At 40.5% G+C, this 12,026-nt stretch overlaps 1 protein-coding gene across 1 annotated transcript in view; it reads left to right on the top strand.

Annotated features, from left to right (window-relative positions):
• Window positions 1–12,026, top strand: part of LOC134540809 (disintegrin and metalloproteinase domain-containing protein 12) — a 658,355-nt gene that overhangs the window by 435,831 nt on the left and 210,498 nt on the right. Inside the window, exon 8 of the mRNA XM_063383750.1 lies at window positions 2,343–2,412. Coding sequence (XP_063239820.1) covers window positions 2,343–2,412 — 70 coding nt within the window. The remainder of the gene's footprint in view (window positions 1–2,342; window positions 2,413–12,026) is intronic.

Here is a 12,026-nt window from a genome sequence, read left to right as displayed (position 1 = left end):
ACTGTCCACCTCGCTGGCAAGGTGACTGGTTTACTGTCCGCCGCGCAGTCAAGGCGACTCTGGTTTACTGTCCACCTCGCTGGCACGGTGACTCTGGTTTACTGTCCACCTCGCTGGCAAGGTGACTCTGGTTTACTGTCCACCTCGCTGGCAAGGTGACTCTGGTTTACTGTCCACCTCGCTGGCAAGGTGACTCTGGTTTACTGTCCACCTCGCTGGCAAGGTGACTGGTTTACTGTCCACCTCGCTGGCAAGGCGACTCTGGTTTACTGTCCACCTCGCTGGCAAGGTGACTCTGGTTTACTGTCCACCTCGCTGGCAAGGTGACTGTTTTACTGTCCACTGTGCTGGCACGGTACCTCTGGTTTACTGTCCACCTCGCTGGCAAGGTGACTGGTTTACTGTCCACCTCGCTGGCAAGGCAACTCTGGTTTACTGTCCACCCTGCAGGCGCGGTACCTCTGGTTTACTGTCCACCTCGCTGGCAAGGTGACTCTGGTTTACTGTCCACCCTGCAGGCGCGGTACCTCTGGTTTACTGTCCACCTCGCTGACAAGGTGACTCTGGTTTACTGTCCACCTCGCTGGCAAGGCAACTCTGGTTTACTGTCCACCCTGCAGGCGTGGTACCTCTGGTTTACTGTCCACCTCGCTGGCAAGGCGACTCTGGTTTACTGTCCACCTTGCTGGAAAGGCGACTCTGGTTTACTGTACACCTTGCAGGAAAGGCGACTCTGGTTTACTGTACACCTTGCAGGAAAGGCGACTCTGGTTTACTGTCCACCTTGCTGGAAAGGCGACTCTGGTTTAATGTATCCGTTCTGGGAAAATGTCCCAGTTTTATGGTCCGTTGTGCTGACAAGGTACTCTCTTTTACTGTCAATGGTGCTGATGAGGTAACTCTGATTTACTGTCCGCCGCTGAAAATGTGATAATGGTTAACTTCCCATTGCTGACTTCAGCGAATTCGTGTTCGTGCCGCACCACGCCCTTACTGGAGTGCAGCGCACTCTGTGTGTCACAGCGTACTCTGTGTGTCACAGCGCACTCTGTGTGTCACAGCGCCTAGTGGGGCGCAGAGGGCACGTGCAGTGACTGACTTTGTGTCCCGATGGAGACATTTATTCCCAATATAACTTAAGGTATGCGCTAATCTTCTTTGCCTAATTAAAACTAATGTTAATTTTTATACTAAATACTAATACATAATATATTTAAAAACTATTTTTAAAACCAACTGCAAATAAAACTTTTACCCTACATCCTCTTAACCACCAATAAAAACGAGAATGTAAAAATTTGTTTTTAAATAAACTCGCTACAACAAAGTGAGAAGCGCCTTTTCTGGTAAAAATTGGTTTTCAACTGTTAGAGTGTAACAGTGCGAAAGTAATAGTTACAAATGTTATCTCACACTACGAGATCTACGATGCAAGTTAGCTAGCTGCTAATTCCCCAAATTATTGTGGTAGTGAGAGTCGGCTAGTTACTGATGGCTTCTCACTGTACCAGAGTGGCAGTTCAAGTCACATGTAGCTAATGATATCTAACAGTATGAGAGTGAAAGTGTCAGTCAGCTAGTTACTGATGATATCTTTCAGTTGTAGAGTGACAAATGTGAATCAGCTCGTTTGTAATGGCGTGTCTCAGTACGAGAGTGAAAGCTAGTTACTAATGATATCTTACAGTTGTAGAGTGACAGTGTGAATCAGCTCGTTTGTAATGGCCTCTCACAGTAAAAGAGTGAAAGTTTGTTAGCTAGTTATTAATGATACCTTACAATTGTAGAGTGACAGTGCGAATCTGCTATAATGTTGACTCACAGTAAGAGAGTGAAAGTGTCAGTTAGCTAGTTACTGATGATATCTTACAGTTGTAGAGTGACAAATGTGAATCAGCTCGTTTCTAATGGCGTGTCTCAGTACGAGAGTGAAAGCTAGTTAACTAGTGATATCTTACAGTTGTAGAGTGACAAGTGTAAATCATCTAGTTCGTAATGGCGTGTCTCAGTACGAGAGTGAAAGCTAGTTAACTAATGATATCTTACAGTTGTAGAGTGACAGTGCGAATCTGCTAGAATGGTGACTCACAGTATGAGAGTGAATGTGTCAGTTAGCTAGTTACCGATGATATCTTACAGTTGTAGAGTGACAGTGCGAATCTGCTAGAATGGTGACTCACAGTATGAGAGTGAATGTGTCAGTTAGCTAGTTACCGATGCTATCTTACAGTTGTAGAGTGACAGTGTGAATCAGCTAGTTTGTAACGGTCCCCACCGGACTACCAGGCCGAGGCTCAGGCACGAGCTACTCGTGTGCGAGTGAGACTGTGTGTGTGTTGCAGGCAGCTGCTAGCACCCAACCTGATGCAGAAGCACTTCCTGGCGAGCGGCGCTGAGCAAGTCTCCAAGCAGGTGTGTATCACTCCGCCCCGTCACGTGTATGGCGCTTGAAGAACCACACGAGAGCCGGTCCCAACACCAGCTCCCACCCTCGACCTGCCAACATTGGGCTGACAGGGTTGAACTTTGTGGCAAGTGTTTCTCGCCACGGTAATAGTACCTTACTGGTGCACTGACTTCTGTAATACATTTACTATTATAATATATTTGAACAACAATAAAGTCTATTTTTAAGTAATGTGGGGAGAACTGGATAGGTTAAGTTTTTATACCAATTTTATTAATTACAAATATTTACCTTACTAATAAATAATCGCACTTAAATAGGTCTGTTAACAAATCACTCAGTGTCTGTCAAGTTAAACAGTTCGCACTCCTCGCTGGAGCTGGGCTAACAGTGGTTCACCCCTTACCTCTCGCCTGTCCACTCACTCAGTCTCGCGCCACTCATCCGCACTCTCACGGGGTTCTCTCACCCTCTTCGCCGATGTCGCACTTCACTCGCGGAACACTCCTATTCTCAGCTCGCCCGACAACACTAGTCAAATCCTTACATTTCCATTTGTTAATGATATAGAATATTTAAAGTACAAAGTTAGTTGATCGTGTTAACTATTAAGTTGGTAAGGTTTCAGTTCTGATGAAAAAAAAATTATTCTCCTTGATGTAACTCTTTTAATTTACACGCAACATATCTGTTAAACAAATGTTTCGGGGATAATTTAATGTTTGAGGTGTTTTATTCAATCGTGCGTTAAGTTATACTCGACTTCTAGTGCTTTATTTTTTCCGCAGATCACCGTGTGTTTTCTTTACACACAGAAATCGTAGCCTGTTTCTTAGTTTTTTTTTTTGTTTTTTACATTTCAGCCACTTACCACATGCTTTCATTCAGATACATTACGCTAGATTACATTTATTTCAATTACTGGACATATTTATTTAATTGGTGGAATCGTATTTCTTCTAGTTAAAATAATTGCATATTGCCGCTTTTATAATTGGTTTAAGAGACATCCAGGTAAGAGCTTTCTAACTTTGTTTGGGATGCTCATTGCTGAAATGATGTTAGGTAAACTGGGGGGGGGGAATGTTTGTTGGCATGACTGTCTCCGCTCGAAGAAGCCACGTGCTGCTACGGCACAGACTGGAGGCTGCGCCGGTCCCAACTGGAGCGGAAGAAAGGTCGTACGTCTCTCTCGCGATGCAGAGCGCTCTTCCGGTGAAACAACTGACGGTCGGGAAGACTCGTGTCACGTGAGCAGGCAGCGGAACCTGCGAACCTCGCTTTGTTTCAATATTTATTGGCAACCCGAGCAGACATTGTAAATATGATCCGAGCCGGCCAGAGTCTACATTCTCATTTTCTCGCAGGCATGTCGCCTCGCTGTTCCTCTGTTTTTGTATCGCTTACTTGTTTTTTTTTTTCCCGGGACTCTTTCCTCCTGTGCTCTGTCCACCGTTTGTTCTCTGACCCGGAGCTGTTCGACTCTTTTGTTCCGCCAACAAGGAAAGAAAATACTCTTGTCACAGAACTCGACAGAGGCGATTTTTCTGAATTTCTTTCATCTTGTATATGTTGTTATATTTCTGGGCCTTTTGGAAACTTTTCCTTAATAAGTCTTTACTCAGACCTCGTTGCTGGTACACTAGCAGAGGAGAGGCGTAGTTTTCACACTTGGGTTTGTGTTTTAATTGTTCATTAATTTTAATTTATATTGATATTTTCTTTTTGAAGTTATGGGAGGTATACTTCTTAAGGCGCGCTGTTAAAAAATTATGAGAGTTAATTTTTACGAAGCGCACGCTCCATGAAAAGAAATTTTCACAGGAAGCTGGCGGACCCATATTATGTAGTCACGTGTATAAACATTAGAGAACATACCAAACGTACTACTGGTGTGACTTGTAGCCTCGTCGTTATGTGGCCTTGTAGTCGTTTAACCAAATGTCGCTGTAGCAGTTGGAGCCAAAGACTGTCGGACAAGACTGACCCATGTGCCCTTATTGCCCGCACGAATACCACAAAATTGGCTTACGTTTGACAGTACTGTCCTCTGAACTAGTGGCTGGTTTCTTTTCCCCAACGTAGTCATCCCTGGACTTCCCATTTTACTGCATTCTCCTTTTTCGCACTTGCCTTTCACACAAAAATAGTGCGTGGAGTCCCTCCGCGTGGAAGAAGTGAAACTTCGTGATGTGGAAATGAATATAGGAAGGGGTAGAAATTGATTTTTAGTGAAATCATATTGTATCAAATCAAAATAAAAAATAAAGGAAATAAATTTGTAACGACTCCTAGGTCATAGATTGATTTTCAAAGAGAGAGAGAGAGAGAGAGAGAGAGAGAGAGAGACCTAATGAATGTCTATAAAACTAACTTTTTTATGAGAGTAGATTTTCATGAAATAAATCATAAAATCATTCAACGATAAAAGTTGTTTATTTAATTAAGCGGACGGGTTCGCCCCAAGGAGAAAATTGACGCGGCGAGACCTCGTGGACATAGAGAAATGACACACACTCACTATTTATGTGTCTATGAAACATGATTTTTTTCTGCAATTTAAATTGTAATATACAAAAAGGGTATTGAAAATTGAAACAAATATGGCGACACTACAAACTGTCAGGATCTTTATTTTTTTCTTACTCTCTACTTAGTTCCTTACAATAGCAAAACTTAATGGCTTCTTATAATGATTATATTGTATGTCATAAAATTAAGATTTCTTTTCTTTCCTTGAGCCGATTTTGATGAAATAAAGCTTATATTTCTTTCTCTGCTACGCTCAAGTTAACTTGAGAACCCCATTAAAATTCGCATAGTAGTTTTGTAGAACACCGCGTACAAACAGACGGTACTTTCATACCCCCTTGTTGGAAGTCGCATTAGAAGTGTAACTTCAAAAATAGCCGATGGCTCTGTCTCCCGCAATGTAACAACTTATTCCGGGTTGCCAGACTCGCAAGGTATTATTATTTAACTGACTGTTTACTTCCCTGCGTTGTACTCTCGGTCGACTACTGACTTTTCTCGCTCGTTCCTCCAATCCTACTAGTGTACGTGGCGTGTTCGGTAAACTATACATGTTCACCTCGCTTCCAGAATTATCTATTAATATTTCTACGAACTCTGCCTCGGGGTACGAGATTCCTTAAATCCCTGCGTATTTCATTATGTCAGTTACGGAATCCTAAGTCTCTTTACGTTTGACAGACTTGCGTACAAGCAATTCCTTAATGAACGCATTGCACTCAAATGCTATAAGTTTCTCTCTCAGATATTCCCAACACAAGACCTGATTACGAGCGTCCTGCAAAATTCCCCTAAGCTTGTTCGATAAATACAAAATAAAAATGCTAAAGAGAATCTCTGGTTGGGACTACTTGTAGATCGCAAGTTTCCCCTACATTAGCTACGAATACATTTTCCGGCAAAACGTCCGATAAAGTAGACAAATTCTTGAATACCGGATCAAATAAATTGTTCTCCATACTCGTACTCAAATGTATTTATATTTCTTAAAATATCCATCACACGTGCCGTGCGCTCAGAAGGTGGTATTAACAGCGTGGTGAATTGACACAGGTAAACAAACCGTTCTGCATGCAGTAGCTTGGCTTCTGGGTTGTGGCCGCGACCTTGGCGGAATAATTCACCGACAGTTTCGGTCGACGTTGCAGTCGCCATCGTCAGGGAGCAGTTTACTGCGATGTCGCGGTGAGTTATTCGCCAAGGACACGCGGGCACAGCCCAGAAGCCAAGCTGCTCGAGACAGTGGCCGGGAAAGCCTGCGGACATTATTAACCGGCCTGCTCGCCGAACACTTTCTGCAGTCGCGCTCGAAGGACTGTGCGGCGAGAAAGTGGTTTTCTTTTGCGTTACTGTGACTGCCGTAGCGGAGGAATGTTTCTCGCAGCGGGTCTCGCCACGTCTCGAGCTGTGATTGGATCCGGACACGAGAGAGACGCATGAACCAATCTCTGGTGCCGGCAGAGAACACTGGCTTGAGTCGGGGCTGTCGAGACCACGTGTCACAGCGGGGGGGGGGAGGGGGTACTCTAGACCTGAACGGCTCCTTCTCCGGACACACCGTCAAGCATTACTCTGAGCCTCAACTATACTTTACAGTTCAACATTGAAACATTCAAGGGAAATGAAATAAACAAATAACTCGCTAATCCCCCGACATGCGTTGCAAAGCCTCGATCATTTTTTTCCCCTCTAATTTGCTTGAATTAGGTGCACACGTACAAAGCCTCTCTCTAACTCGCTCTCGCTAATTTTCTCTCTCTCTCTCTAGCTACCTCTCAGTGTTTGTATATATATACACACCTCCATATCTCTCTTTATTACTCTATATATCCATTACAGCTGTAACACACCGTATGTATTCGGTACTGAGTAACGGGTGCGCCATCTAGTAACGAGTAACGAAACGTTACACACGGCTGCATTTCGATACTCGCATTTTTCGTATGTTTTACGCATGCGCGCGCATATTCGATGAATTTACGTTACAAAGAACGATGTTTATTAAGTAAAGTATAATTTGGAAATTCGTCGTCCAAGTTTTTTACTGTTTATTAAAGGTATTGTGTGTGTAAATAAAGTTTGAGATTGGAACAGAAACAACGTAAGAAAGTATTTTTTACAAATTAGAAATATGTATGTTTTTGGTTTTTTATTATCGCGTATTATCACGTTTTTTTGTTCTTATCTTAAAAGAGATAATATAATAAAGCCGCTCTAATGAGATTAAATTGTTTCTTGGTTAACAAAAACTGTTATTATCAACAATTGTTAATTGTTTATATTCTATTTATTATTATTTCCGCGACGTCATACTGTACGCGTACGCAATACGACTCGATTGGTTGCTGCAACATAACATGCATGTTATGCGGTATCAGAAGTAACGAGTAACGTAACGATACGATAGTAACGAGTACTAATTGTTATAGTAACGAATTCATACGGTTACGCTTTTTTTCGTTACATTTACACCTCTAATTTCCATATCTATCTATCTGTATCCTCTATGCAGCTATATAGGGGGAGAGTAGGGTATAACGGGGTACTTAGTATAAATCGCTTTAATTTATTGTTTTAATATTGCGGTATCTGTCTGAAACCATCAGCATGCGTAGATTAGAATGTGAGTTTAATTCTGCAACTAGTACTGTGTCTTCTGAAATATTATTATTGCAGAGATTTTTCATTATTTGAATGTATGCACACTACCCTGTTTTACCCAACTGGTTGGGTAAAACGGGGTACAGAAAGCAGATTTTTAAATGATTAAATATGTGCATTATAAAAATTTCAGAACATCGTGTAATATGACAAATAAATAAATTCAATTATAAGCCTTCACCTTACATGTTCCTCTGTATTTGCAGTAAAACTTCACAAAAACATTGGTTTGCGGAAAATCACAAACATTGTTTGAACAACAATAACATAACACTGTTAATTTTGAGGAAGTGGTTAGTCTAATAGCATAATCTAATTATGTATAACACAACCTTGCATATGCGGTTAACCCAAATATCTGACAAAACATATGATTGTTTAATTAGCCTAATATGTCTTAGTAGGCCCGTCAGAACACAACATAAGGTCAGAGTCTATATTCAAAACTGGCAGAAATCACATTCAAATGACCTACAGTCATCTGTGTCTACACCAGCACATCCTCCCCCTTCATGGCTCCAAGAATGACACTAAGCATTGCACCCAACTTTCTGCTGAATTTGAAGTGGAGAACTGTTCAGCGCAATACATGCAAGGAACGTCATCATCATCAGACACACGCAAAGTTACTGTTGGTATGGATTTGTTGCTGTCTTCTTTATTCTTATGTTTTTTAGAACTGTTTTGAGATTTAGACACACTAGCATTTTTCCTTTTTAAAGATTTTGGTGAAGCTGTCTGAATAATAATTAGTTCTTTCTTATATGGCGAGTCGGTCAGCACAGCTGCCTTGCCACGTCGTCGTCCTCTTCCTTCTGCAGGATTTCTTTTGGCATGGGTTATCGGCATCACTGTAGTCGGCGGAATTGTGAAGCTAATGTTTTATGAAGCATTTTGATTGTTTTTATCAGATAGGCCTAAACGAGATTCAGTTAGTGAAGATACCAAACCAGATGTCCGAGGAATATTACCAACACTGACATTTCCATGGGACTCTAAAGGCCTTGTGTAAGCTCGGTCAGTTGTTGCAGCAGTCACTGGAATATCACCTGCACTGTCATTTCCACTCGGTTCTGAAGGCCTGGAGTTAGCTCGGTCAGTTGTTACAGCAGTCAGTGGAATATCACCGACAGTGTCATTTCCACTCGGTTCTGAAGGCCTGGAGTTAGCTCGGTCAGTTGTTGCAGCAGTCACTGGAATATCACCTGCACTGTCATTTCCACTCGGTTCTGAAGGCCTGGAGTTAGCTCGGTCAGTTGTTGCAGCAGTCACTGGAATATCACCTGCACTGTCATTTCCACTCAGTTCTGAAGGCCTGGAGTTAGCTCGGTCAGTTGTTGCAGCAGTCACTGGAATATCACCTGCACTGTCATTTCCACTCGGTTCTGAAGGCCTGGAGTTAGCTCGGTCAGTTGTTGCAGCAGTCACTGGAATATCACCTGCACTGTCATTTCCACTCGGTTCTGAAGGCCTGGAGTTAGCTCGGTCAGTTGTTGCAGCAGTCAGTGGAATATCACCGACAGTGTCATTTCCACTCGGTTCTGAAGGTCTGGGGTTAGCTCGGTCAGTTGTTGTCTTTTGGGTGACTGTATAAATGTACTGTAGGTAACTCTGTATAACATTTAGTATCCATAAAAAACTGTTTTTAATTTTAATAGTCAGTTGCACAATTGATCGAAAAGATGGTTAAAACAGGAAACTGGTTGGGCAGAACGGGGTACTACCCCGTTTTACCCATTACCTGTGTACCCTGTTTACCCTACATGCAGGTTCTCAAGCAAAAACGACAACAGAAAATCTTAACACCCGTCAATTACATCGGTTACTATGGCACAACATAGCAAATATAATACTTTACTTGAATACAACTTATCATAAAATATATCTGCAACCACTGATTAAATATTGTATAGCCAATACATGCTAAACATTTTAGTGAAACATCATAAATTTGTAATTTCCATTATTACGCACGAAATAATACTGTGCGACACTTCATACTACCTCAATCTAGTGACGACGTGTAGAGGAGTAACTTACTAAACGTACACACAGATAGCAGCACGTGTACGGAAAATAACAGTGGTACCCCGTTCTACCCAACTACCCTGTTTTACCCAACTCTCCCCAATGTCACTCTATTGAAATGAAAATATTAAAAATCTATATTTTTATCCATCTATATTTTAAATATCGTTTTACCTGTCGCAGGTGCAACATAAGGATACAAATACGCGCTGGTATTTGAATGCAAAGTTATTTTAAAATTTCAAAGCAATCGGTGAATATATTTTTGAAGATTTAATATTTTGAACGAACGAAAATTTACATATTCAATTATATCAATGAAGACATTAAGTACCCTAATGAACGTAATTTACAATACAACGGTATATCTAGGCTACATGAAAATCGATGTGTGTATTTATGTTCCCTATGGATTCCAAAGCGGCTGGACCGATTTTGATGAAATTTCCGGGAAATCATCAGATTAGCACAGCGGGTGGTCCTGTGGAGTTTGGTAGCGATCGGATCAGCAGATTTTATTTTTTGGCAATTTAGTGTCATATTTTCAATACAAATTAATACAAAATTAGATTTTTTTGTTTTTGAGATTTTTTTAACATTCACAATTAAAAGCGATATTAGGGTCATTAGTTAAAAATAAAGTTCACTGACGTTGCAGGGAAATATCGTGAACATGGAGGGGAAAGAGACACTGCCGTCTCGCATATGGCTGTGGACCGCCTCGTAGCTGTGACTGCAGTATCGCTCCGTGAAGGCAGTTCGCGTCTGACAGTCGCTTCGTGACACGGAGACGTCGCAGGTTTACAGGACTTCCGATAGTTCCCGTGGTAGGTGCTGGGAAAATAACCTGCCACTATAATAACATTACGCAGTGGTACAGTTGCGAAAACTATTGAAATATTAGATTTTTTTCTTTTGCGATTAAAGAAGTAGGAACCAAATATTTTTACAGAAATAATGACAAGTAAAACTATCTAATGTGTCTGTTATGCAGTCGCTTCAGCACCGGTGAAAGCACACGCACAGAAAGTGGAATAGGCTACTGGATTCCGCGCCACTGGCTGCAAAAGCGTACACCGCACGCCCATTCCAAATATGGCTCTCCCATCACGACTGTGCACTGCGCGCCGCGCGCTGATTGGTCGACTTGCATCCATACCTGCGCCGAGACAGTGGGCGAACCAGCATTTCGGGAACGGGAAATGATATATTTAAGAGGAAAGCATCTAATTTTTATAATAGTTTTTTTATAAAAGGTATTGAAATAAATCTGAATTTCTAAACATATGACCATATTTATACAAAATACCATTCTTACAAAATTATTTTGTTTAAAGTACTACAAAATAAATGTCACCATTTTCAAAACCTATAAGAAGAACAGTAGTATAAACAATTTCTTCGTTTTAGACCACAGCTTAGTGCAAGAACTGCATTTAAAACTGTAATAGCAACGTTAATCTTAAACTATACTTTTCTTTTTTTATATCGAAAGAACCAAGAAAGAAAAGGAAGAAATAATTTTCCTGAAAACTTATCCTTTCATTAAATTAATTCTACCTGTCATTACTGTGCGTGCAATATCCTAATTGTAGCTGTTAGATATGTGCTGTTCATATATTCATCTGTCCATGTACCCACGGTTTGTGTGTATTATTTACTGCATTTATGCCTTTAATTTACCAACTTTTGCTGAAAACATTAATAACAAAAAAGATAATACCAGAATTTTTAATCTTAATTAAATTGTTTCGCAACTTAAAATAAAATATACGTATTATGCAATAATCTGCGATTAAGTGAGCACACCACAAACTGTCAATATCCATAACACCGTATTAAACAGCATACACGTCTTAAAGCGAGTTGAGTAAAAAATTTATAAAAATTTCTATAGAATTAAGAATTAATTTTTTTAAGTAAAGCGATTAGTAATATATATACATACCAGTTTTTTCTACATTTAGTGATAATATTACTTCTTTATAGATATCACTTAGTATTAGTTTTACTTTTTTTACAAATCGGCCAGTTTTATATTTTTTTTCATATAGCCAAAGTTAATTATCTCTTACATTGTAAACAAAATACTGAAACTAATAAAAGATAGTTTAATGTGCTCTTAAAGTGGTAAAATGCTGTTTTGCATTATAAAACACTCCCAATTAAAATTCTCGTATTTACACTCTTGTCATATCGTTACATATTTTGTAACATTTCTTTTTAAATGCAGTATTATTTATTGTTACCTAATTATCGAACTATTGCTATTATTTCTTGAGTATTTTAGTGAGTAAACATCTGGATGAATTCATATGTATGGTGTGTTGCTGCGTGTTGCAGGAGATAGAGCACTGCCACTACCACGGCACGGTGTGTTGCTGCGTGTTGCAGGAGA

This window comes from Bacillus rossius, chromosome 17, assembly GCF_032445375.1.
Source record: "Bacillus rossius redtenbacheri isolate Brsri chromosome 17, Brsri_v3, whole genome shotgun sequence".
In the NCBI taxonomy this organism is placed as follows: Eukaryota; Metazoa; Arthropoda; class Insecta; order Phasmatodea; family Bacillidae; genus Bacillus; species Bacillus rossius.
The sequence above is the reverse complement of the archived record's forward strand: the minus strand, read 5'-3'. Positions and strand labels throughout refer to the sequence as shown.